At 39.2% G+C, this 27797-nt stretch overlaps 3 protein-coding genes across 7 annotated transcripts in view; 2 read left to right on the forward strand and 1 right to left on the reverse strand.

Annotated features, from left to right (window-relative positions):
* The window catches only part of LOC131509410 (calaxin-like), a 33260-nt gene extending 27917 nt beyond the window's left edge, over positions 1-5343 (forward strand). For 2 of the 3 annotated variants that reach the window (XM_058725107.1, XM_058725109.1), the window contains exons 5-6: positions 208-312; positions 2228-2324. In XM_058725107.1, coding sequence (XP_058581090.1) covers positions 208-312; positions 2228-2284 — 162 coding nt within the window. In that variant the 3' untranslated portion in view covers positions 2285-2324. Of the gene's footprint in view, positions 1-207; positions 313-2227; positions 2325-5219 lie in introns of those variants that run through there. The other variant, XM_058725108.1, reaches the window with a different exon arrangement.
* On the reverse strand, positions 2967-10501 carry RBM48 (RNA binding motif protein 48). The gene is made up of 5 exons (XM_058725100.1): positions 10264-10501; positions 9167-9357; positions 7084-7229; positions 5043-5608; positions 2967-3218 (listed from the first exon to the last, which is right to left on the reverse strand). The coding sequence occupies exons 1-5, from the start codon at positions 10372-10374 to the stop codon at positions 3132-3134; spliced, it is 1101 nt and encodes a 366-aa protein (XP_058581083.1). The 5' UTR covers positions 10375-10501; the 3' UTR covers positions 2967-3131.
* An 85-nt stretch (positions 10502-10586) lies between these two features.
* The window catches only part of PEX1 (peroxisomal biogenesis factor 1), a 55372-nt gene continuing 38161 nt past the window's right edge, over positions 10587-27797 (forward strand). Inside the window, exons 1-9 of one of the 3 annotated variants that reach the window (XM_058725098.1) lie at positions 10587-10861; positions 15982-16125; positions 19182-19265; positions 19938-20052; positions 20144-20829; positions 22716-22835; positions 26146-26269; positions 26518-26618; positions 27510-27592. In XM_058725098.1, the coding sequence (XP_058581081.1) occupies positions 10733-10861; positions 15982-16125; positions 19182-19265; positions 19938-20052; positions 20144-20829; positions 22716-22835; positions 26146-26269; positions 26518-26618; positions 27510-27592 (1586 nt within the window). In that variant the 5' untranslated portion in view covers positions 10587-10732. The remainder of the gene's footprint in view (positions 10862-15981; positions 16126-19181; positions 19266-19937; positions 20053-20143; positions 20830-22715; positions 22836-26145; positions 26270-26517; positions 26619-27509; positions 27593-27797) is intronic. The other 2 variants (XM_058725097.1, XM_058725096.1) reach the window with 2 other exon arrangements.

The following is a 27797-nucleotide window of genomic DNA, read 5'->3' on the forward strand; positions in this document are numbered from 1 at the left end:
GGACACAAATTTTCAACCTATAATAACAGGTATTCTAAACAGACTTCCAGGAATAAAGTAAGTAGCCTTGATAAATAAGTACCTTTTGATTTATGTAAGTAGTGCTCACAGAGATGTAAACTAATAGTTTTACTTGGCAAAGAGTTATTTTCCATGCAAAATTAAAAACTACTCTATCATTTATCAAGAACTCATCTTCCTCTCTAGGATTATGACAACGATGGCAAGATCTCTTTTGCAGACTTTGAAAAAGCAGTTAGAGAAGAAAGACTTTTGTTGGAGGTATTTGGACCGTGTTTACCAGAAGCAAAGGTACAGTGCCAATAGCTCAAAGTGGTTAAGAGCAAAGCTTTTAAGGGATCAGACAGTAATACCTGGACACTCACCTCTGTAGGGACTTTAGCCCACAGCTGAAGTTCAGGCAACCATGACGATCTCAGCTCCATCCTCACGTTTTGGGAATCAACAATAGTGAGGATTCTATTCAACAGACTTTTTGAGCTTGCAGCCTCTTTAGCTATACACAATTCCTGATTTCTTGTATGTTAATATTTTCCCAAAGAAAACTAGAGTCTATTGGCAGGCTTAAGGGATAGAACATTGAATAGTGTACTCAGCAAGTACCCACCATAACTGCCAGGACAAAATCTGATCTCTTTCAACCCAAATGTTGCCAAACCATGAGAATAATTATTAAAAATCTTGAATACATTTAAAGTACTTTATAGTATTTGTGCTTAGCAAGGTTTTTCATGTATGAATTTGACAAGTTTTCTGAGCCAGAAGAGCCAGCCTAATAATTTGACACATTAAAATTTCCTTTAATTCTTCCTTTGAAGAAGAAAGTAGAAACTTTTTAATTCTCTGCAGTGATCTAGATGGCGATTTTATGCACAAACTTGCATGTTAAGTTCTCCTATGCTATCTTCGGCTCATTTCTCTAACTTGTCCCACTGTAGTTTATTCCTGGAAATAGTAAAATGCAGTGTGTGAAAGGCACACTTCTCATTTTGAGACTGATGGAGGAAGCCACATAGAATGGACTGGATTGGAGCAACTACTTAGGTCAGATGGAACACCAACAGATCTCCAGTTGCTCCCAGAACTCAGTAGCCCAGTTACTGAGAACCTTGCTACTCACCAGCAGCAATGGTGTCACCTAAGAACCTGGGGAAAATGGGGAATCTCAGGCCCCAACCCAAACCAACTGACTCAATCGTTGTTGTTGTTGTTGTTGTTGTTTTTATGATGCTTGACACAGCAAAGGTTACTTCCACTCATCTTGATCAAATATTGTGCATGTTGGTGGGGATGGGGAGGCATGCTGGCTTCCACATGGTCACTGGAAAGATCCTGCAAAGTCCTGAGAAGATCAGGAATCTATTCAACAAAACTGAACCCACTGAGCAGCTCCTCCTTTTAAGGCTGTCAGATAATTTTTTTTTTTCAGTTGTGGTAAAATACATCTAACACAAAATTTACCCATCTTAACTAATTGTAAACATACAGTTCAGTGATGTTAAGTACATTCACAATGTTGTACAACCAATCTCCAGACTGCTTTCCATCTTGGAAAACTGTAAACCGTTCTGCATTCCCATCACCCACCAGCTTCTGGCCACCATTATCAGAATCTACATTTTAATAAGACCCTGAGGTAGAAATTCATAGCACCTTAAAGTCAGAAGCATGTTGTAGACAGTAACTTGCTCTTTCCAATTCTATGCTTGGGTCTCTAACGTGTCTTTTACCTGGGAGTTCAGCAGAAAAAAATAATTACCTTACAAGGAAGTAAGGCCAAACCCCTTGCCTCCAGCTTCTTTTAATACCATCTACCATTTGGTGCCATCCCAGCAAGTTTGAATCAGGTCATAACTGATGATGAACCTTCTTAACCGGTATGTTCAAATTCAATCCATTAGGTAAGAGGCCTTTAGGTATATAGAGAAAAGAAAAACAGACAGTTTGGTATGGGCCTTCTCAAGTTATTTTTAGCAGTTAAAAAAAAAAAAAAAAGGACACAGCTTGAACATACTTGTTCCAGTTTCCAATTTTGTAGTCTGATAGGACAAACAATGTAGGTATGCTAAATGTACGGGTTAGCAGTCTAGCATTGACAAATACAGATTTGTTTCTGCCATAGATAAGCAAATTCTTCTTAGAGACTAACTAAAGAATATAGGCTCTTAATTTCAGCTTTGTTCTAATTAACTTTTTTACTTTACAGAATTGTATTGATTTTGAAGCCCTGGCATTCAGACACATCCTGAATTCTACTTTTTGAATGTGAAACACTTAATACTTGTATTAAAATCAGAAACAGATCCTGGTTGCCTGTCTTTATTTGCATTGTAAAATTTTTATCGTTTGTTCATTTAATTTACATATAACTATTGCAAAGTGAGAAGTAATAATAGAAAAACACTTTCTGTAATATTAAGTAATGATAAACTAATTTTGTTTTTTAAGTTAGCCAACGACCTTGGCCCCTGTGGGAAATACTTTCACAACCCTCTTTTCTCCTGCTTCCTCAACCAGAGAAGTTGGAAACCTAAAACATTCACCATTCCAGACCTTCCCAGTTAGGAACAGCCATGAGCCCAGTTCTAGCCAATAAAATGTAACCAAAGTCACTGGATGGAGCTTCCGGAAAACTTTTTTTTTTTTTTTTTTTTTAAGGAACATACTTGGCTGACATGTATTCTGTGAATGATACGCTAATTTTATTTTCAACGTTTTTTTTTTTTTTTTTTTTTTTTTAATTTATTTTTGGGACAGAGAGAGACAGAGCATGAACGGGGGAGGGGCAAAGAGAGAGGGAGACACAGAATCGGAAACAGGCTCCAGGCTCCGAGCCATCAGCCCAGAGCCTGATGCGGGGCTCGAACTCACGGACCGCGAGATCGTGACCTGGCTGAAGTCGGACGCTTAACCGACTGCGCCACCCAGGCGCCCCAATGATAAGCTAATTTTAAAAGATGAACATTTATTAGATACAATAGCTTGAATGGTATCACAAAGAAGAGTGCACTAAAAAATACCAGCAGTAAAATCTCTTAAAGAATTAAAATGATAGGCTAAAAAATAAAAGATAAATAGTCCCTTAGAAAATATAATTTGCTGCTGGCAATCTATATTCTTCTTCTTTGTTTTAACGGACGACTTGTATGTGCATCTTCCAGCTTGTCTTCTGGAGGTTTTGGCGTAGATGAAATTACCTAGTTTAAAAAAAAGAGAACCACCAAAACTTAATTTTTATAGTACAAGAATAAATAAACTATTAGGAGAGGTAGGAGATACATCTAGTAGTTCAATTCTTGCTGTCACATTTAAGGCAGTTAGCCCAATTTCAGGTTACAGCCTATGGTCTACGCACAAAGTTTTCTGTCCAAACACTGATGGGAGCAAAATTTCTAAAGCCATTTAACAAGAAAAAAAAAAACTTGAGGGGATAAGAGTAAACATATATTCTACTTTAACAATCCTTTATAGATGTGAAGTCACTTGCTATTTTATAGACACAGATAGAGATCTCCATTCTGTGTAACCTGAAACACTGATAACATTTGATGTATTTACAGACTTGGAGGCTTGACCGGGCGGGGGGGGGGGGGGGTGTATGAAAAATTGGAGAGATAAGTAGAAAATGGTATAATCCTCAATTTCCTAGGGAAGTGAAACCAAACACATCATTGGAAAAAGAGTTGACAATGAGTTAAAGCAGAGTAAGACAGTCTTCACTTAACATGTAAAATTATTAGAAACTGTGTAAGTTGTATTCAGTATTTCTCCATTTTGTTGTTCTATTGTCTCCTTACTTAGGATTTGGACCTAACAACTTTTTTCTTGAAAATATAGTCATTTCTGGCTGAGGGAGCTATGTATCCGCATCTATGCCTCAGTTCAACTGTATCTGAAGGAAGAAAAGGGCCAGCACAAACTCAAACATTTAAAAAGAGGCTTAAGCATGGAAATTGTGTTCACAGACTTTTAATATTATAACATAAGCCCTCATCCTTAATCAGATAGTAATTTTCAGGGAAAAACATATACATAAAATAAATGAAGCTACCTTAGATTCCCTTAATCACATTGTAAAATACATTTACAACTGCGTGAAAAGCACTTTCTGAACCTCCAGAGTTAAAGTTTAAAAGAAGGTTCTTTTCCCTCAGTTTGATTTACAAAAGGCTTACCCCACAAAAAGCTATCTTTCAAAAGCTAACTCAAACGTTAGCTTTCTTTTATTTGTGCTTAGAAAATGGAAAATGATTATGTAAATATGTAAAAAAATTAGTACTTAATTAGGACAGTTGAGTTGTAATCTAAGAAGTTTACATTTTGAAATGCAGACCTTAGGGCCTAGTCTTTAGAATAATCTCACCTCATTCTATGGCTATCTTTATCAAAGAAGCAAAAACCATTTTGATGTAATTTGTAAGAACACTGAACTTGAGAAAAAGTTTTCCTTCAACACAATAATTCTGTACTTTGACTCATAATAGAACCATTTGGGGAGCTTTAAAAAGAGAGGGCCTGGGCTCCACTCTCACAGATTGATCTCACGGACTGAAACCACTGCTTTTATGTTTTATATCTAGAATGACATAGAATATGTTCTGTTCATTTTTTTAATGTTTATTCTTGAGACAGAGAGAACAAGTGGGGGAGGAGCAGAGAGAAGGGGACAGAGGATCCAAAGCAGGCTCCCTGCTGACAGCAGAGAGCCTGATGCAGGGCTCAAACTCATGTACCAAGAGTTCATGACCTGAGCTGAAATCAAGAGTCAAATGCTTAACTGACTGAGCCACCCAGGCGCCCCTGTTCTGCTCACTGTTTAAAGCAAAGGCTAATGATATCAAAGCACATACTTTTCTGTTCATCAGATTCAGTTAATTCAACAGGAACTGTAGAAAAACACATCAAAAAACTGAAAACAAAAAAAATTAATGACAATACTTTAGTTGCCACAAATCTCCATTTAGTTGTTAGCCCTATAACCAAATGGTCTCTTAAAACAGTTTTTTTAAAAATGATCTTACCTCTTTAAGTTTATTCCGAATTAAATTTGCTGTCGTGTTCAACGAGTCATCGTGCATATCCACTTTGGGTAAGTCTGGTAACAGAGGCCCAATCATAACCTCATTACTACTCGTGCTTGTTCCAAGAAAAGTTCCAATTTTACGATCATCTTCTCTTCTTCTTTTCCGCTCCTGCAGTTGTGTTGTCCTAGGCATAAATCTGTCAACTGCCTCTGAAGAAGTAATAGCCTTCTGTGCGCCAGGGCAGGCCGATGAATTTTTAAACGGTTTCACCCGTATTTTCTGCAAAGAGTCACTGTGCATACAATGCTCCAATGTTTCTTCATGGTTTCTACCATCCTGAGAGAAGTTTGATGTCCTGTCCATATGCTCCCCTGATGAACATGTACATTTCGAGGAAAAATAACATAACGGCAATTCACAAGAATAAGGAAGACAAGGATCTGAGTTGCCAGTAGAAGTGTTCAAAGTGGCTGCACATCCAGAGGTCTCTGAATGGAAGTCCTGTCTAAAATCTTGTGTGTTTTTAAGCTCCGTAACCAGTTTCTTCTTTGTCACGTAATGATCTTTATGTTACAATTTAAAAGATGAGAGAAGAGGAAAAAAATGGTTCGTTTACTGTTTTCATTATTCAGAAATGTGTGATTTTAAAAACAAACACTACTTTAAAATGTTAACAAATGCTACCCTGAAAATTTTTTTTTCTTGAGCAGGTAATACATTCATGTGTTTAAAAAGCATAAAGGGTATATTAGTGTCACGCTTCACACTTTCTTTACCCCCTATATGCCTGGTTTCCACCCTCCGCCCATAAGTAATCCCATTCTTACTTTCTTATTTATCTGTCCAGTATGTCTTACTTTTCTTCCCCCTGCCTACTCCTCTTTTTTTCCCCATAATAGCCATTTCTCTGCACCTTTGTGTTTTCCACTTAATTATAGATCTTAGAGATTTTTTTTTCCTAGGTCATTACATAGAATGCTCCTTTTTTTACAGCTTTGGAGCATTCTACTACATGAATGTATCATGCTGCTTAGTTGGTGTTTGTTAGTTTTTAAAGGAGGCAACAGGCTGGACCCATATTTTGTAATTTTATTTGGCACACAAACATAAGTTCTCCTGGAGCTATTCACATATCCCACAGGTTAAAAGTTCATTGTCTACAAGTGATCAGGGACTCTCAACAGCTCTCTTGCCAAATTTTCAGGTAAGTTTTCCAAGAGTCTTCCTACCTTCTATCTCTCTTCACCTCTGCCACCTGCCCTTTCCCTAATCACTCATTATATTCAATAGGTGTCTGCAAAATGACTTTGTCCTTCAACTAAAGGGTAGATATTTAGTAATGTGGATTTCCAGTACTATTCAGATTTCAGACCACACACATTATTTCAGTCCAATTCTGAGTACTCTGTTCCTACAGTCCATGTACCAAAGCCCATGGCTCCATTCCAGGCACCTAGAATTTGTGTCTAGGGAAACTCAGTTGGGCATATGGGGCACCTGGCCAGCTGCTGGTCAAAAGTGGAACTTTTCCACAATTAGCAGTTTTAGATTAGCAGTTGGTAACTGGTCTGCAAATCATAATTGTTTCTCATTGCCTTTAGGTCAAACCTTAATTCCGCAGCCTGTGACACAATGCCCTTCATGATTCAGTTCCTGTCCTCTTCTCTAATCTTCCCTCTCACTGCAATCCCTGTGTTGCGGTTATCCTGTATTATTCATAGTTCCTTCAAACGCATACTGCTCATTTATTCCTCTGGACCTTTAAACTTTCTACCTGGCCTACCTTTTCATCTCTTCCTCTTGCCTCCTGAGTAATGTCTACTCCTTCAAAACTCAGCCACCTCTCTCATCCTATAGGAAGGCTTCCACAAACCAACATCTCTCCCTTTCCAGCCCATATTCCATAAGAGTGCTGCAGAGTTCTTAAATATTGTGATCATTTATTTGCCTCTCTTCACACCAGACTGGGAGCTCCATGATGATATACCTAGCAGAGTGCCTTACACGTTGAAGGTGTTTAGTAACAGGCTTTCCATACCTTTATTTTTAGTAGTTCTTGCTATATAAGCCTTCCTCTCCTGTAATTTTTTTCTAGTTTCTTCAACTGTTTCAAATTCTGGAGCATAGCACACGTGAAGCAGTCCACCAAAGAAACTCTGTTCATCCATTTTTCTCTTGGCTGTCCTAAACAGAAATACATGATAGCATGGTGTATTAATCTTGACTTACTTAGGATGATAGCTGAACTAGGATTCAGTGCATTGATCTAAACAGTAAAGTTCAGCTTTTGTTATGTGTATATACTTCCTATGGGTTGGGAATTAAGATGTTCTCCTTATGGATGGTATTGATTCTACTGATGTAGGGAATACTCTTAGAACTCTCTATAGTGCTAACAGGTTTTGAGCTAAGTCATCCACACATATCCAGACCCCCTTTCACCAACTTAGGATCCCCAGCAGTTAACCTGAGGTACACAATCTATGGTCATGAAATACGGATTTCTCTGTGTTAATTAAGTGGCCCTTAAGAGTTAGCTCATACCCAGTTTAGTCTTCACCACAGTTTTGTTCCTATAATGGGATTCATATATAAAAATTAATAATATTATAATTATAAAATCTTCAGTAATTGAGTAAATGCTGAATATATAACTAATCAATGACAAAGTCAAAGAATGGTATTCCACAAATATTTATTAAACATTTATGACTGGCCAGGCATTATACTACAATAAATATTTAAGTACTTCTGTGCCCAGGGATAATGATAAAAATACTGAGATTTTTCATGCACCAGGCAGTGCCTGAAATGCTTCACCTGAATTAATACTTCATAAAAACCCTATGATGAAACTGAGGCCTAGGAAGATTTATAACTTAGCCATGCTCACATTGGTTTGTAGAGCTATAATTCGAATCAAGATATTGAACTTCACATAATGTACTATGTGCTATGGGAGGTGCAAAAGTTCTAGCAAATGTGTTTCCCTGACCATGAAGAGCAGGCTAGGGGGAAGTGATTAGGGGAAGTGAGATTACATATAAGAGCAAACTGAGAATAATATACAACCACATAAAATCAAGTGCTTTTGTGGCAGGCTGCAAGTGCTATTTGTAGTACAGAAAGAAAATATGAATGATGGGGCTCCTGGCTGGCTTAGCTGGGTAGGGCATGCAACATTTGATCTTGGGGTTGTAAGTTTGAGCCCCATGTTGGGTATAGAGATTACTTAAAATCTTTAAAAAATATAATAAAGAAACTATGAATGGCAACAGCCAAAGAAGGATGAGTCTTGGAGCAAATTAGTGACAAGAATGGGGTCAACATAAAACTAGATAAGGCATTTCATACTTCAGCCTTATCGGAGCAGAATTTATGTTAAAGAGAAGACTGGAGGGGCGCCTGGGTGGCTCAGTTGGTTGAGCGTCCGACTTTGGCTCGGGTCATGATCTCACAGCTTGTGAGTTCGAGCCCCGCGTCGGGCTCTGGGCTGACAGCTCGGAGCCCGGAGCCTGCTTCGGATTCTGCATCTCCCTCTCTCTCTCTGACTCTTCCCTGCTCACACTCTGTCTCTCTCTCTCTCTCTCAAAAGTAAATGTTAAAAAAAATTAAAAAAAAAAAAAAAGAGAAGACTGGAAAAAATGGGGTCAATTCACATAGATGCATAACAATAAGAACTTCAATACCTAACGTTTACTGCATTCTGAACAGGAGGCACTACACTTAGCCCTTTACATAGGTTATCTCATTATCCTCACACAACTTCAGTGAATAGGTCCTTTTACCATACAGATTTTACAGAATAGAAAAAAACCAGGCTTACTGAAGTTAAACAACTTGTCCAAAGTCATGATGTTAGTAAGCAGTGGAGCTCAAAAACTTAACTCCAAACCCATTTTTTATCTACCACAATACACGACAGAAGATTCTTAAGCATGGGAATGACACAATGTGAATAGTGTTTTCATAAGGCTAACACTTAAGACTAGAGTAAGACCAGAGTAATACGGGCAATGTTAGGTTATTGGGTAATTCAGGTATAAATGAGGGAAAACCAGGGCCAAAATGATAGCAATGGGGATGGGGGAGACAAAACTTATGCTTAACTTGTAAATTACCTTGCACTTTGTAGATTCATAAATTTAATAAGATAAACTTCTGTAAAGTCTTCTGCTGGGTATTCATCTAGAGCATTATATTGTTCAATTGCACCATACAAAGCAAATCGCTCAACTAATTCCTTCATCGCTCCCACTGCAGGAACTCCTTGTATTAACAAGTACCGAGATTCCAAATTGATTGTATATACCTAAAAGAAATGCAAACACATAAAAATATACTTCCCCAAAAAGCCTAGGACAAAACTATTTTTAAAAACTGCTCTAGGGTTAATGAGTACACTTATCATGAAGAATACTGAGTAATATACAGAATTGCTGAATCACTATATTGCCCACCTGAAACTAACATAACACTGTATATTACTTACACTGGAATTTAAAGTAAAAAAGCTTAAAAAAAAAAAACCTCTGAAAACAAAAAACATTCTGTTCAACCTGTCTGCAGAAAAAATAAAAAGTAAATTCACCCCACGAGAATCTAACTAAAGAATAAATTTTCGGGGCGCCTGGGTGGCGCAGTCGGTTAAGCGTCCGACTTCAGCCAGGTCACGATCTCGCGGTCCGTGAGTTCGAGCCCCGCGTCAGGCTCTGGGCTGATGGCTCGGAGCCTGGAGCCTGTTTCGGATTCTGTGTCTCCCTCTCTCTCTGCCCCTCCTCCGTTCATGCTCTGTCTCTCTCTGTCCCAAAAATAAATAAAAAACGTTGAAAAAAAATTTTTTTAAAAATAAAAAAATAAAAAAAAGAATAAATTTTCTTCAATCGACATGTTTTCCAGAAGTTGGCTTGGGAGAAGTTACTACAAAGAGAGAACAAACATTCATTGAGTGCTTACCACGCACCACGCACTATTGTAAACATGAAAGATGCAATGACTAACACAAAGCACTGTGTTTGCGGAGCTGACGTTCTAGCAGTTGACCGAAGGGTTCTTGAGAATCTTTCGTAACTTGAGTACCAGAGATTCTCATATCCATCTCCAATGAGTGACGGATAGGATCGCAGCCTTTCAAACCTTTATTTACATATGCTGGGATGTGGAATCACAGCGAAAATAAAACTCTCAAGGACAAAGGATGAAACCGAAATCACTTTACCTTGACAGCACGAGGCCGTCGCCCCTCCCGATACTTGGCCCGCGTGTCGCATACAGTCCTCTGGACATGGTGATCAAATACACCTCCAAGCTCCCCGCCACTACCCGCCATCTTGACGGCTTGGCCCCTTGCGAAAACGACAACATCCGTCTCGTCGCACTCCCGCTCACCCAATAAGAGGGGGAGATAGGTCAAGGCGTGCCACGATTGGCTGGAGAATCGATAGCGTCGGGCATCGTTTCCTGTGAGTGTGACTTTGGTGAACGAGATGCCGCCCTCCAGCGGACTGGCGGAGAGGCCTCGGAGAGTTGGAGGAACTTGCTTGCCCGCCCGGTACGGGGGCGAGGCGAGAGGGGCGTGGCCTCAGGGGGCGGGGCCGATCGATCTTCTCCGGTTCTGACACTCTCGGCAGGCCCAGTGGCCCGAGTCCGCTGGAGCGTACATTCGGGGGAATTTGTGCTTGCCGGCGATGTGGGGTGGCGATCGCCTGGCGGGTGCGGAGGGTGGTGGCGTAGCGGTGACTCTGATCTTCACCAACGCTCGAGACTGCTTCCTCCACTTGCCGCGGCGTCTCGTGGCCCAGCTTCACTTGCTGCAGGTAAGGCGCCGGCCCCGGACGTGGGCTCCCAGCCCGGACTCGGGGCACCTGGTCGGCAGCCTGGGGGCGGACCGAGTCAAGGTCTTTCAGGGACGCGGCGGCAGCTCGGGCCTCTCCCGGAGGCGTGGAACGGGCTGCCTTTCCGTCTCCGCCGAGCCGTTCCGAGGCCAGACTGAAGGCCCCTCGAGGGCAGGGCCCGCAGGAGGCACACTCTGCAGCCCACACCATGTCTGGTGCAGCACTGGGCCTTAAACTTATCCTATTCCAGGTGTTTTCACTCGCCAAGAGTGGGCTTTCAAACATCCCAGTATTGTACGTGTGCTTTGGGAAATATTCCTCACTCCAGTTTGGAAAGGCTCCTGGGAAGTCGGTAATTTTTATTACCTTAAAAAATGTTTTTCCTGCTAGTGATTTCCTGGTGCCTGCCCGACTGCCGTCCGGGCCTCCAGAGGGAGGGGCAGATTTGGTTTGCAGAGTCCCTGGTAAGTGAAGGGCACGTTAACAGAGACTAAGCACCGTCTCCCTGAGCAGGGTAGGTTAGAAAAAAAATGAAGGTTCTTCCCTGTGTCGCCGATGCTCGGAACCCATCCGAGGTGTACCAGGAATGTGCAGTAGAATTATGCATACTTGGAAGTACAGAGGTAGGATTGCTTGAAACTCTGTTGTCAGTTGCCCTTCTAAGCACTGGCAGAGACAGCATCCGTATTTTCATAAGTAGAAGTAGAGGCACATAGTCTACAAGTGTGAGTGTGCTTATGCGGGCAGAAGGATAGGATATTTGAAATCCTCAGAAATCGTGGATGCATGGTACCCAGCACTGACTGATCATGCAGGAAATATTTAATAGTTTACAATAATTTTTTTTTATTTTTTTTTAACATTTATTTATTCTTGAGACAGAGAGAGAGAGACAGAGCATGAACGGGGGAGGGTCAGAGAGAGAGGGAGACACAGAATCCGAAACAGGCTCCAGGCTCTGAGCGGTCAGCACAGAGCCCCATGCGGGGCTTGAACTCACGAACCGCGAGATCATGACCTGAGCTGAAGTCGGACGCTTAACCGGCTGAGCCACCCAGGCGCCCCAATAGTTTACAATAATTTTAAGTATCCTACTTTTTCACTTTACTTCTCTGTAGTTTTTTCTAGATAATTTTCCCCCTAGAATTACTGGGCTAGAGGGCATGGGTAATTATTAAAGCATAAAGTCATGAGTTGGGAGTTAATGGGTTGAATTATTTTATTTGGGTTGAAGCATAGAATACATAATATCTATAATGTTGAAATGAGAAGAGGGCCAGAACAATGGCCTTCTGGCCTGTGTCAGACTTACCTTGAGCTTTTAAAAATACAAATGTTCTGTTCCTTCCTCAGGCCTACTGAATCAGAATCTTGGGGAGTGAACTTCAGGCATCTGTAATTTAAAAAGTAACTTTGGGCTATTTGGATGTACAAGAATTGAGACCCACTGTTACAGATTCCTAGGTTGTTGATGGTGAAAGGGACGTTGGGTATCTAGGCTATTTCTGTACTCACTGGCACTCCTAGGCTGGTATTTCCACACTGTTAATTTGTCCTCTTGTTTCTCACTCATTGTGCAGCACTGTTTCTTCCATAACCCTGCTCCTTTCCACTTGTGTATTTGTGCTATTCTTTCTTCCCAAAATGTTTTCCCTCCTTCCATGACTTTAAAAACTGAGCATAATCAATCTTACCTCCTCTGCCTAGCTTTCAGATTCTCTGTTGCTCACCTGTGTCTCCTTTTCAAAACTTCACTGCTCTGTTTATGTGACACATCTCCCTTGTCATGCTCTGTGTTTCAAGTATTGTTTTGTTTATCCAAGTCCTTATTTCAGGACTGGGTACCCAGTAGATGCTTTAACTCAGGATTTTTTAATCTTGGCTCTTTAGGCTGGATAATTTTTTCTTATGGGGGATTGTGCTGGGTATGGTAAGATGTTTACAGGAACTTTGCTCTCTAGGCCCTACATACCAGTAGCATCTCTCCCCTTCAGTAGTGACATGTGTCCCCTCCAGTGTCTGGAGACATTGCCGGATGTCTCCTGGGAAACAAAATCACCCTTGCGTTGAGAACCATTGCTTTACCTGAATTATTTTGTCTGTATGCTAGGCTCAGTGCTTGCTGTGACGGCTGAAATGGGGGAAAGGATTCACGTCCACACTGAATTCAAACAAATAAACCTAAATGGCCATCCGGAAATGGCCAGGTACAGACTTGTCATTTCTTTTGTGTTAGCAAAAGATAACCTAGGCCTCAAATCTGGCCAGTCCTAAGGCATGACTACCTGTGATTTCACCTGAAAGTTCCCTCCAGATTATACCAATACCACAGGTAATGGCAAAAGCAGATATTTATTTATTTATTTATTTATTTATTTATTTATTTATTTATTTTTTAACATTTTTTATTTATTTTTGGGACAGAGAGAGACAGAGCATGAACGGGGGAGGGGCAGAGAGAGAGGGAGACACAGAATCGGAAACAGGCTCCAGGCTCCGAGCCATCAGCCCAGAGCCTGACGCGGGGCTCGAACCCACGGACCGCGAGATCGTGACCTGGCTGAAGTCGGACGCCCAACCGACTGCGCCACCCAGGCGCCCCAAAAGCAGATATTTATTGATTGAATTCCTGGGAGAGGAGCTCCTCTCTTTCCAGTCTGTGGGTTTCTTCTCTTTACCTGAGTGCCCAGTGGTTCTGCAGTTCAGGTGGAAAATGTTTTACATGAAAATGGACTCACAATATTAGTTTGCAAAATCCAGCTGAACGTGTATTATGATTATGGAGCTGGTTATTACACATTGACCAAAGGAATAATTGAAGTATTTTTCCTGTTTAATAAAGTCAGTTTTTCCCTTTTCCAGTGAGTTGGTAGAATTCTCATTTTTGACATTTCAGGCCATATTTTGTATCTCCTTATTTAACATCTCTAGTTTTAAAAGTTTCTTCTGTAGGGGTGCCTGGCTGACTTGGTCGGTGGAGTGTGCGACTCTTGATCGCGGGCTTGTGAGTCTGAGCCCCACATTAGGTGTAGAGATTACTTAAAAATAAATAAATTTAAAACCTGCCCCATTTAAAAAAATAAAATTTTCTTCTTATGAAATAAGAGTTGATCTGGATTATATGCCGCTGACTGATGAAACTGTGGAAAACACCTAGGGAGTTGGTCATCTTCACCCTGTAACCTCAGCTAACATACGTACAGCTGACATAATAATCTGGAATTTGACTCCAGTCCAGTGCTCTGTATACTTTATTACACTGTGCTTAGCATCAGCAAGAACAGTTAGACTATCCTGTGTATTGTGAGAAAAATTATACAATTAAGAGATACACGATGACTTTCTTGTATAAAAAGTTTTAATAACATGGTTAGTTGGAAGTACATTATATTGCCTCAAAATCCTTTGAACTTTTTCCTATTTAAAGAAACACAGTAGGGGTGCCTGGGTGGCTCAGTCAGTTGAGTGTCAGATTCGACTCAGCTCATGATCTTGTGAGTTCAAGACCTACATGGGGCTCACTGCTGTCAGCACAGAGCCCACTGTGGATCCTCTGCTCTCTCTCCCCCTACCCCGCCTGTGCCCTCTCTCAAAAATGAAATATTTAAAAAAAAGAAAGAAGCACAATAAGCAGCCTGTAACCAGTTTTGAGGTAGTAAGATTTGATGGAAATGAATGAATTTAATATTTAACAATTCAGTGCATCAATGACTTAATTTTAATATTAATAAATGACTTTAATAATACTAAAATGTCATGAAGTGGTAAGTTTTCATGGCTATCAATGAAGTCCTTTTAATTTTTTTAAGTGTTTATTTTTGAAAGAGAGAGAGAGAGAGACAGAACAGGAGTGGGGGAGGGTCAGAGAGAGAGGGAGACACAGAATCTGAAACAGGCTCCAAGCTCTGAGCTGTCAGCATAGAGTCTGATGAGGGACTCGAACCCACGAACCATGAGATCATGACCTGAGCTGAAGTCAGACACTCAACTAACTGAGCCACCCAGGCACCCTGAGAACACATTTTTTTAAATAAATATTTTTATTTTTAAGTAATCTCTATACCCAACATGGGACTCAAACCTAGAATCCCGAGATCAAGAGTCGCATGCTGCACCTACCGAGCCAGCCAGGCGCCCTGAAAATACATGTTATATTTTGATTTAATTACTTGCACATACAATTTCTTAGTTCTAAAGCTTAAAGTTATTTAAGAAGCTGCATAATATAAAATTTCTGGAAGTGTACATAAGAAGCTGCTAATAGTAATTACCTCTGGGAACAGGAACCTGCCTTCATGTTTTATGCTTTTGTAATTTTTGTGGCTTTACCATGTGCATTTATTCCCCTTTAATAAACATACTGTTACATTAAAAAAATTTTTTAGTGTTTATTTATTTTTGAGAGAGAGAGAGAGTCAGAGTGCAAGCTGGGAAGGGGCAGAGAGAGAGGGAGACACAGAATCCAAAGCAGGCTCCAGGCTCTGAGCTGTCAGCACAGAGCCTGACATGGGGCTCGAACCCACAAACTGAGATCATGACCTGAGCCGAAGTCGGACGCTTAACTGACTGAGCCACCTAGGCGCCCCAGTTATATTTTTAATGATCATGATATATTTCTACTTACTGACTCATGCTTTACCAAAATGGTAAATTTGTAACTTATTTAATGATATTCCTATTAATAGATATTTGAGACAGTTCTAAGTTTTTAGTGTTACAGAAAATACTGCAGAGATATGTTTTGGTGTGGTTTTCTTCAGTCAATCATTAATTCAGAATAAATATTCAAATATATACATCTAGCTCAAAGTGTATATAAATTCATTGGCTACCTGTTGCCATTTTGAATTCTGGAATGGTTGAATCAATTTGTATTGCCATCATAAGAATGTAAGAGTATTGGTTTCACCCACAGCATCACCAGTCTTGGGTATTAGAAATGATTATAGTTTTTTAAATGCTCTAATGTGCACAACCAAGACCTATCGCTATCTATAGAACTCTTTTTGTATGTGTGGATTGCAATAATAGTTTATCTTTAATGTGAATACAGAAAAGCACACAAAAACTCTCATACACCTCCTTTCTTCTTTAATAAATAGAATCAAGCTATAGAAGTGGCCTGGGGTCATCAGCCTGCATTCTTGAGCTGGGTAGAAGGCAGGCATTTTAGTGATCAAGGTGACAGTGTGGCTGAAATTAACAGACAACTTGGTCAGAAACTTGGACTCTCAAATGGGGACCAGGTGAGTACAAAATGTGATGACTATAACTTTTTCCTGATGTCACATAATATAACAATGGAAAGTAAACATTCAAATTAATTTTTTAAGGAGGTGAGATGACACCTAACTTGTGTGCTGCTATAACCAGTCTAGGATATGCAAGTTGACTGTAAACTCTGTTGTTAAATCTTTATCTTGTATTCTGCTCCCTAGTTGATTTTGTGTTCTATCTATTTCACTCACTTTCCAGGTTCCCTGATTTTGTTTGTGTGCAATTATTTTTACTTTATGAATTATTGAGTTTTACTTACTATTACTAGACTTCATTTGCTTCCAGCAAATCTTCTAACCTTCCAGAATCATACTTGATTTTTAAAAAATCTATCCAACAAAAAAGTTGTTATTTTTCTATTTTTGTCTTGCCTATGAATTTAATTGTAAACCTCAAAGTTTAAGGACTTACGTTTAGTTTTTCATTTTATTGTATTCACCAATTTATGTCCTTCTAAATACTTTAAACTATGGAAATAATACATATTCATTGCAAATATTTTACAATTGAAAGTAAAAACAAAACGTATTTCTCTAACCCCAGCCTCAGAATGAATGTGTACTGTATGTTGGGATCTTAGTACACCTTTAGGATTTAAAGAATGGGAGGAAGGAGGGGCGCCTGGGTGGCGCAGTCGGTTAAGCGTCCGACTTCAGCCAGGTCACGATCTCGCGGTCCATGAGTTCGAGCCCCGCGTCAGGCTCTGGGCTGATGGCTCGGAGCCTGGAGCCTGTTTCCGATTATGTGTCTCCCTCTCTCTCTGCCCCTCCCCGTTCATGCTCTGTCTCTCTCTGTCCCAAAAATAAAAATAAAAAACGTTGAAAAAAAAATTAAAAAAAAAAAAGAATGGGAGGAAGGAAAGGAAAGGGAAGGAAGAATACACATTTTCTTTTTTTTTAATCACACACATTTTCTGCAGTTTTCCCCACAAAGTATATCAGAGGTACCTTTCCACATACTACAGTATGCATTGAACATCTCTGAATCCGTATAGGATGAAACATTACAGATTGACTTACAGAGTCCAGGGGGCTACACATTGAAAATTCTGATAGATGGGGCTAAACTGCATTCTATTACCAGCTTTCCATAACAGTATATGAGAATGTTACATCCCTTTATCTTGGTTTGAACATAGACTAATTTTGTTCATGCTTGCTTTTGATAATGAGAAAAGGCCACTAATGAGAAATCCATAGTCCTAGTATTAGTCCTTCGCTTACCCTAAGTCTTTGTTAGAATCTTAAAACTTTAGCACCAGAGTGACTTAGACTCACTAATTTTGGTTCCTTGCGCTACAAACCTAGGGAGACAGAACATTTTGCCCAGGATTGCACAGCAAGTTAAAGTTCTGCTCTCTTAGAATATGTGGTACTTTCCAGAGAGAAACACCAGCTTCTTGTTCCTGATCTTGATGTCTTCATCTGCCTCTGAACAGGCCTGTTGGTTTCTAATGCCTGTTTGCTTCAGAGTGAACTTTTACCTGATTTTCTGCAGATCTTCTTTATTGTAGCAATACCACTAAGTCACTGTCTCCCAAAGAATAGGAACAAGGTGAACTGGCTCGCCCAGGACTCTAGCTTCTTGGTGGGTGGGAGCTGCTCTGTGCTTCCCTGGAATCGCCCCTTTCAAATAGGGTGTATGGGGAAATACTAACGGGAAATTCACTGAGGGTGAGGCACTTGGGGGAAATTCTGCTCCAATCCGCAGAAGCCACAAAGGAAGGGCTGGTTAACTGGAGCATGTAACATTTGGTGGCTTTGGATTTTACTCCTCAATCCTCAGAAATGCCTAAAGAAAGGGAAAAGAAAGTTAGGTGGTAGATTGCAGCTTCTTGAAACACTAACATTTCTTTCTTTCTTTCTTTTAAATTTTTTTTCTTTTATTTTGAGTGAGAGAGGGAGAGAGAGTGAGTGCAGGGAGGGGTAGAGAGAGAGAGAATCCCAAGCAGACTCCACACTGTCAGCATGGAGCCCAGTGCAGGGCTCATGAACTGATGTAGGGCTCATGACCATGGTGAGATCATGACCTGAGCTGAAATCAAGAGTTGGACACTTACTGACCGAGCAACCCAGGTGCCCCATCTTTCTATTTTTTTTTAAGTTCTATTTATTTATTTCTCGAACTCACAACCCCGATATCAAGAGTTGCATGCTCTGACTGAGCCAGCCAGGCACCCCAAAAGACACACTGGCATTTCATATGTATCTGTAGACTGGAATGAGGGTATATTTGTCTTACTTTACTTTTAGCTGTGAATGTTTATACTTCTAAACAATTTTCTCTGATCTCTGAGCATTTTTTTTTTTTTTTTTTTTTTTACTTTTCTAGACTTTTCTAGAAGTACCATGCAGGTTAGTTATAAAACTAAAAGTCTTAAAACTTCTAGAAATAATAGAGTGTGTATATGCTAGATTAAGCCATGACTTGATGACATTGTTTCTTCTTCTATTTTCTTTTAAGTTTATTTATTCTGAGAGAGAGAGAGAGAGAGGGCTTGGGCAGGGGAGGGGCCAAGAGAGAGGGAGAGAGAGAGAATCCCAAGCAGGCTCCATGCCATCAGCACAGAGCCTGACGCAGGGCTCAAACTCACGAACTGTGAGATCATGACCTGAGCCGAAGTTGGATGCTTAACCAACTGAGCCACCTAGGCACCCCTTCTCGCATTTTTAAATTACATTTCTTTTGTTAATGGTTATCTTTATTTTGTTTTTTTAAAAAAAATCTGTTGCGCTAGGGTGTATTTTCTTTTTTTCTATAATTAGTTGTGAAACAATTTTTCCTAAAATGTTGGGGTATATGAAGGCCTAGCTAAGAATAGGTACTTAATGAATATTTGTCAAATGAAGGTCCACCCAGTGCAGGCAGGCACACACTCACACAGGCACGCACACTCATTCATTCACTCACTCACACTTTATTATTTACCTAAAGAGAGAACTTCTTCTTTTCTAGGGATGCAAAAAAAAAATTTTTTTTACAAAAAATATTTTAAAACTAGTTTTACATTTTTGATTTATTCCAGGTGTTTCTCAAGCTGTGCTCCCATGTGGTGTCTTGTCAGCAAGTGGAGGTGGAACCCCTATCAGCAGATGATTGGGAGATACTGGTAAAGAAAACACAATGAGAATTATCCCGATTTAAGGTTAAACTGCTTCAAAATAGTTGTTTGTTTGTATTGAAGTATAGTTGATGTACAGTGTTACAGTAGTTTCAGGCATACAACATAGTGATTCAACATCTCTGTACATTACGCTGTGCTCACAAGTGTAGCTGCCATCTGTCCCCATACAACACTGTGATGATACCACTGACTATATTTCCTATGCTGTACCTTTTAGCCCTGTGACTTACTCCTTCCATAACTGGAAGCCAGAATATCAGTGTCTCTAGATTTCTCTTTTCTGAGCTTCATTATATATTCTGAGCTGGTTCGAGTTATAAGAATGACTTGTGAGGGGCGCCTGCGTGGCGCAGTCGGTTAAGCATCCGACTTCAGCCAGGTCACGATCTCGCGGTCCGTGAGTTCGAGCCCCGCGTCAGGCTCTGGGCTGATGGCTCAGAGCCTGGAGCCTGTTTCCGATTCTGTGTCTCCCTCTCTCTCTGCCCCTCCCCCGTTCATGCTATGTCTCTCTCTATCCCAAAAATAAATTAAAAAAAAACGTTGAAAAAAAAAAATTTAAAAAAAAAAAAAAAAAAAAAGAATGACTTGTGATTTCCTTACCAGACACAGAATGGACTAAACATGAAATGAATTGATTTTTTTGTTTGTTGGTTGTAGGAACTGCATGCTGCTTCCCTTGAACAGCATCTGCTAGATCAAATTCGAATAGTTTTTCCGAAAGCCATTTTTCCTGTTTGGGTTGATCAACAAACTTACATATTCATCCAAATTGGTAGGTGTTATTATATTTTCCCACTGTACTCCATGGTAATGCATCCATAGCAGAGGTGAACACGTACTAATGAGCTTTATTTTCCACACAGTTGCACTGATTCCAGCTGCTGCTTATGGAAGGCTGGAAGCTGATACCACACTCCTTATTCAGCCAAAGACCCGCCAGGCCAAAGAGAAGACAGTTTCAAAAGCAGATAATGCACATGGGAAATTTCACAATAGGTCTAATAAAACAGAAGTTACAGTTGACTCACCATCCATGCCAAGCTTATGGACTTTGATAGGAAGCATTTTTTCTTTTGGGTCTGAGAAGAAACAAGAGCTGTCTTGGGGTTTAACTGAAATGAATGCATTCAAAAATATGCAGTCCAAAGTCGTTCCTCTAGACAATATTTTTAGAGTGTGCAAATCGCAGCCTCCCAGTATGTGTAATGCCACAGCAACTTCTGAGTTTCGCAGACACTATGCCGTTCATGTATTTCCATGGGACCAGGAATATTTTGATGTGGAGCCCAGCTTTACTGTGACCTATGGAAAGCTAATTAAGCTACTTTCTCCAAAGCAACAGCAAAGTAAAACAAAACAAAATGTCCTGTCACCTGAAAAAGGGAAGCAGATATCAGAACCACTAGATCAAAAACAAATCAGCTCAGACCATAGTCAAGAAGCTGCTAAGTCCTGTGTGCTAAAGGTTGTCTGGAATGGACTTGAGGAATTGAAGAATGCCATAAAGTACACCAAAGACATAGAAGCGCTTCATCTTGGGAAAGTCTGGGTTAGTATAAATTTTATTATGAGAGAAAGCAATTTCATGTTGCTTGAAATTCTCCAAACTATGAGTTAGAATAATATTTTATATACAATTTGAAAATCAGTATAAGAAGTGGTGTCTAAAGTCCCTGCAGGGGCACATTTCTGATTATATGGTAAAGTCCTTGTTTGGGTGAAAATTGTGTATATTCTGGTTAAGTAAACTTGGACAGCTATAAGCTTAGATAGTTATAGGCCCAGAGCGGTAAAAATTACTTGCCTTAGGTTACACAATAAATAAAACTAGGATTTACGCCCAGGTGTGCCAACTCTAGAGTTCATGCTTAGCATGGGGTGCCCTACAAAGCCTCACAATTTTTTGTTAAAGTGTATTTATTTTGAGGGGGCGCCTGGGTGGCTCAGTCGGTTAAGCTTCCGACTTCGGCTCAGGTCATGATCTCGCGGTTCGTGAGTTCGAGCCCCGCGTCGGGCTCTGTGCTGACAGCTCAGAGCCTGGAGCCTGTTTCGGATTCTGTGTCTCCCTCTCTCTCTGACCCTCCCCTGCTCATGCTTTGTCTCTCTCTGTCTCAAAAATAAATAAAAACATTAAAAAAATAATAATAATTAAAGTGTATTTATTTTGAGAGAGGGCACGTGCATGCATGAGCAGTGGAAGAGCAGAGAGAGAAAAAGGGGGAGGGAGAACCACACTCTCAGCATGGAACCCTACATAGGGCTCGAACTCACGAACCCTGAGATCATGACCTGAGCCAAAATCAAGAGTCGGACACTTAACCGACTGAGCCACCCAGATGCCCCATGAAGCCTTACGTTTTTAATACCTGCCAAAGGTTTGTTCCCCAGTTCCTGAAAGCAGAGGAGGGACTTGTTATATGTTGGGGGAAATGCCCAGGTAGGGAGATACCTATGGTGTGAGCTGGCACCAGGATGGGAACGTGTCCAGAAGCTGCTTACCCTGATGAGGTCAGCTCTTTAACTGTGGGCCTGGCGGGGAGGTGGTGGGGGGTGGGGGGGTTGGGGGAGAGAGGAGAGCAGCTGTTGTTTCATCTTCTCATCCCGGCCTCAGGTAGTAATGCTTCATTTATGTGAAATGAGTCACTATCCCCCTCTTACTTGAACTTAATTTGAGCATTGTAGAATGAGACTTCATGGTGATAAAGGGAGGAAATTGTTAGGGAAGAAAAATGGGAAAGGAAAAGGGTCATCTTTGTAGATTTCTTTTACTGCCAGTTTCACATACGACCTCTGTGCTGGCAACTTACAAAGTTTTAATATCTTTGGCTTATATCATTTTGTAAAATTCTAGACCATCAGCTCATTATTTTCTGTGAGCTCTAAACTCCCAGTTTAAGAGATCCTGCTACATCTTCAAAATAAAAATGTCTAACACTGAACTTGTTAGGACTTTCCTTCTGTGAATGGTTCTGCCACGTGGTGGGAATACTTTTTTTTTTTTTCTCCTTATGAATATGTGGTGAGTATGGGGTGAAGAAGTGCCAGGTAAAGGCCTGGAGACCATATAAGATAGCAGCAAGGAGTCCACACTTCCCACTCCACTTTAAAGGTTGGCAGCCGTGGGCACTGAACAGTGGTGGTACAGCAGCAGGTGCCATCCCGTACTCACACAGGCTTGACTCAAGAGAGCACAGCTGATGGATTACATTCTGAGGAGGGTGTGAGAAGAAAGAAATGAAGGGAAAAAACTAAAATGTTTGTGATACAACAGTACCTGAACATCCATCTGGTTACTCTCTGAATCATGATAACGCAAATTTACTTACCCATTAATTTACCCGAGTTTATGAAAGTTAATACCAATATTTACACTGTGGAATATTTTTAAATCAAGTTTTAGACATATTTATATTTTTATTTATTTTTATATTTCAGATTCCAGATGACCTGAGAAAGAGACTAAATATAGAAATGCATGCAGTAGTCAGAATAACTCCAGTGGAAATTACCCCTAAAATTCCAAGATCTCTAAAATTACAACCTAGAGAAAACTTAGTGAGTTCAAATTTATGTTTTGTCAGTTGTTTTACACATCTTATGAGATGCTTTGGCTAAATAATAAGAATGTTGTATTTCTTTTTGCTAGAAGGGCGAAGAAGTCTTTTTTGTGGTAAAATATATATAACAAAATGCTGTTTTAACCATTTTTAAGTGTACAGTTCAGCATTAATTACATTCATAATGTGCAATCATTGCCACATCTATTTCCAAAACTTTCCCATCTCCCCAAACAGAAACTCTATGCCCAGTAAGCAATAACTCCCTATCCTGTCCTCCCCCAGCTCCTGGTAACCCTATGTACATTCTGTCTCTGTGAATTTGGTTATTCTAGATATTTCATATAAGTGGAATCATATGGTATTTGCCCTTTGTGTCTGGCTTATTTCACTTAGCATGTTTTCAAGGTTCACCCATGTTATAGAATGTATTAGAACTTCATTCCTATTCATGGGTAAATAATATTCCATTGTATGTATATACCACATTTTGTTTACCCATTCATTTGTTGATGGACCCTTGGATTGTTTCTACCTTTTTGGCTCTTGTGAATAATGCTGCTATAGAAACTGTTTGAGTCTCTGCTCTCAGTTCTTTTGGGTATATACCTAGGAATTGAGTTGATGGATTTTATGGTAATTCTGTGTTTAATTTTTTGAGAAACTAAGAAGTCTTTAGTAAGCAACACACATATTATGTATATTGTGCCAATGCAAATATGATAATTTAGCTTTTTTTTTTTTTTTTTTTTTATTAAGTAAGCTTTACACCCAACATGGGGCTTGAAATCATGTCCCCAAGATCAAGAGTCACATGCTTTATTGACTGAGCCATCCAGGTGCCCTGATAATTTGGCTTTTAGAAGATAGGTATTTTTGCTATATTCATGTAATTTTTAAAAATTTTCCCATATTACAGCATTAATATTGGAACCAAAAGAGCGCTAGACTGCTCGCTAATAGAGTATTATCACCTGTACCAGTTTAGTTTACCAGTTCTCAGAGCACTACAATCCAAGAAAATTACTGTTTTCTAGGTTTTGAAACTTCCAAACATGACTTTATCCTTCTCTGATTATTTGAATGGCCCTTTTGGGTCTTTAGGATCATGATGGTCATTATAGCATGGAAGAGCCATTTTAACAGAACTTTGATGAAACCCCAGATAAGATTGCTTGTATTATGTACTGGAGAAGAGAAAAATAAATAGAATAAATGCCATTTCCACAATAGTATGGAACTGAACATTTAACACATTGGCAGAACCGTACACAGTGATTTCTAGTTTTAACTTTTTAGCTAATTGATCTTCGTATTTTTCAAAAGTTAGGTCTTGTGTACAGACATTTGCCTTTTTTTTTTTGTCTCAGTATGAGGCTCTTAGTGCAGAATTCCTTTTTTAATCCTGAGTTGCATATTTTAGTGGAACTTTTAGGATGTTGGCAGGTGTCTCTGGGGTGATTATATCTCTTAGGACCTAAACATGTTTGATTCTAGAGGAACTGTGAGTTGCTTTCTGATTCTTCAGGTCATGATTTTAAATATATTTTTTTAAGTAAACTCTACAGTGGATGTGGGGCTTGAACTCATGACCCCAAGATCAGGAGTCTCATGCTCTACCAACTGAACCAGCCAGGCGTCCGGTTTTAAATAGTTTTCATTTTCAGACTTCCTTTAAGTCTTTAATCCCATTGCCCAATAAAATCCAAAGAAGTGACAGATGGTTTCTGTGATCTTTAAGAATGGGAAAGCGATGCCTGTACTTAGTTTAGCCTGCTTTTGTGGTGATCAAGTTCTAAACCGAGCTTAATCAGCAGAGCTAAGCTTGACTCTGGATGAATAGAGGCTTATTTTCCTAGGCAGATATTAATGATCTTTCCTATATGAATTTTTGTGTATTCCTGTTTTTGTCTTCATGTAGGTTTTAAAAACTTAAAAGCTTTAAAAATTAATAGTGTTTTTCTCAGAATTTCTTTATACCTTTTAACATATTAACGTTACACTTACTGGGTATAACAGTACTACAATCTGCTTAACAGAAAAACAAAGAAAAGTGACTTGAACATACAAAGAATTTATTTTTCTTTTTTTTTTTAAATTTTTTTTTTTTCAACGTTTTTTATTTATTTTTGGGACAGAGAGAGACAAAGCATGAACGGGGCAGGGGCAGAGAGAGAGGGAGACACAGAATCGGAAACAGGCTCCAGGCTCCGAGCCATCAGCCCAGAGCCTGACGCGGGGCTCGAACTCACGGACCGCGAGATCGTGACCTGGCTGAAGTCGGACACTTAACCGACTGCGCCACCCAGGCGCCCCAAGAATTTATTTTTCTTATGTACAGAGAAGTTTGGAGGAGCTCATAGGTGGTTAAACCATGTCATCAGGGACCTAGGCTCCTTTGGTCTTTCTGCCATCCTTAGCCTATAACTTTCCTCCTCTTAGATGCAAGGCATTTGCTGTACGTATAGGCATCACATATGCGTTCTTGGCAGAAGGAAAGACACAAAGCAAAAACCTCCTTGCAAGGTTTGTATACCTTTTAATTAGAAAGAGAGGCCCTTCTCAACAATTGCTGATTGCACACTATTGGTCAGAAGGGAGTCACATGTATGTGCACACATATGCACACACAGGTCCACTCTGGGAATTGGAGAGTTTTCTTTCTCACCTCTTTAATAGAGGGAAGCAAGGGAGAATGGAGTTGGAATGGTTTTCCATCCAGTGAGCCAAATTATGGTATATGTGTCACTGGTCCTAGAGGTAGGGAGTGTTAAAACTTTGCCACTTGTGTAAATGTTTCTTCCAGCTTCAGTGTATTCCTTGTGCTATAATATCAATTCCCAGATCTGTGCCTCTAAATATGAACATCCTTCCTGGTTTTGTTTGTTTGGTAAGGTTTGCTTTTTTTTTTTTTTTTTAAATGTTTAAGTTGTTTCTTTTTAGTTGTTCCATTTAATAGATTATAAAATTGAGGTTGAGACAGTTTCATTAATTTGCCCACAGTCACACAGATAATAAATGGTCATGCCAGACTGGTGTGCACCTTGAACTAGCACATTTATTTTTGCCACACTGTTGTAGAATGGGTATACCGTGATTTACTTCCCCAGTCTCCTACCAATGGATACCATCTTATGGTTCTCACATGAGGTGAGCAAGGCTCAGAGAGGTTAAGAAGCTTGCTTAAGGTCCATCAGCCATATCAAGGTTTACATATTATTAGCAAAGTAAGGTGTTAAACTAAGGATGTTAACGTTAAATTTAGGTATTTGGATAATTCATTACTGTTCTTCCCTTTTCTCTGGCAGCCTAAAGATGTAAGTGAAGAAGATGTAAAAACTGTGTTCTCTTCATGGCTACAGCAATGTACCACTACCACACTTCCTTTGATAATATCAGAGGAAGAATATATTAAGCTGAGAATTAAAGATGGTGGGTAAATTTTGTTATTTTGATATTTTTCCTACTAAAGAAGTGAAAAATTTTTCATTGTTGTTACAACCTTTAATACATGTGAACAGGAAGCATTAATAATGATAAGTAAATGGTAGATTTTACATATTGAAGAATGCTTTTATTTAAATTTAAAGAAATTTGAATCTTAAATTATCTCTGTTTCAGTACTAACTCGCATTTATTACTTGTTTTTTTCTTTTTCTTTTTTTTTTTTTTTTTGATAGAGTTGGAGGAGTTTTCTCTAAATATAGTTCATTCTGGGGAAAAAGAAAAAGAAAACATTTTTTTATTGAGTCCCAATCTGCTGCAGAAGATCACAATACAAGTAATCACATAACTATTGAATCTTTAATAAAATAATATTTGTCACATTGGATCAACAATAAAGTATGAATTTACCTGTAAGACTTTGCATCCTGAAGTGTATTAGAAACGTGAATGATAAGAGTAAGGAATAACTTGATTTAAAATATTTTATTATATAGTCTCTTTAAGTTATCTAAACAAATTGATTTATCCTAAATTTAAAATCAATGCACAATTAAGTTTCAAGGATAGAATTGATTGTGTTAACTGGCAGATAGATCATGATTTCAAATTATTCTCGTATTGAAACAAAGGAAAACTTAGCTTTTGGGATTTGATTTTTAAAATTCCTATTTTTAGTTGGAGTTCTGCACAACCCATATTATTTTGTCACTTCTTAAATTCTCAACTCTTCACAAATATTACCAGATCACTTTTCTTCTAGCAGTATTTTAAAAGTGGTCTTTTTTAGAATATTATGTTTTAGCTAGGATATTCATTCCCATTGTTAAAGAATTGAAGATGCTCTAGTCGTTTAGAATTTGAATGGTTTGGAACTAGACCTTGTCTCTACTTTTGAGATAAAATTGAAGGAATACCATTCAAAGAAGATACAAATGGTAGAATTTTGGAGAGTAAATGTGACACAAATCAAAATTATAAATAAAGATGTATGTATCTGCAAAATGTATGAAGGAGATGACATTCTTTACTGCTTGGATGAGTAAATTATGTTCCTTGGATGAATAAATTATGATTGTCAAGGCTAATTTGAATAATGATCTTGCATGCACAATATATCTTTTCTTGGTGGTGTAACAAAATCAGTAATCAATTTCCTAGGACCCAAGAAAAACAGGCCACAGATATAACTTTGAAATGTAAAATTGATTTTTCCTTGCTACTGTAGGTCCTTCTAGATCCTATGGTAAAAGAAGAAAACAGTGAGGAAATTGACTTTATTCTTCCTTTTTTAAAGCTGAACTGCTTGGGGTAAGAAGTTACGGCCAAACTAATATGTTTACAGACATGTTTGACATTATCTCTGGCAGGGTTTTTATATGTAAATATTAAAGTAGATGTTAATGTCATTGAATAATCTCAGTAATGCATTAGTAGATATTTTTTCAAGGATTGTTTCTGTTTTCACACCTAGCTTAGTAATTTGCCTTGTCTTCTTAGGTAACTACATAAAAGT

This window comes from Neofelis nebulosa, chromosome 4, assembly GCF_028018385.1.
Source record: "Neofelis nebulosa isolate mNeoNeb1 chromosome 4, mNeoNeb1.pri, whole genome shotgun sequence".
Classification (NCBI taxonomy): domain Eukaryota; kingdom Metazoa; phylum Chordata; class Mammalia; order Carnivora; family Felidae; genus Neofelis; species Neofelis nebulosa.

Excerpts from the sequence above, each read along its gene's own strand:
- RBM48 (XM_058725100.1), bottom strand. The coding sequence starts at position 10,374 with ATGGCGGGTAGTGGCGGGGAGCTTGGAGGTGTATTTGATCACCATGTC. Across the intron at positions 7,230-9,166 it reads ATGAATCTACAAAGTGCAAG|GACAGCCAAGAGAAAAATGG; the intron begins GTAATTTACAAG and ends ATTTCTGTTTAG. Across the intron at positions 3,219-5,042 it reads TTCGGAATAAACTTAAAGAG|GTAATTTCATCTACGCCAAA; the intron begins GTAAGATCATTT and ends TTTTTAAACTAG.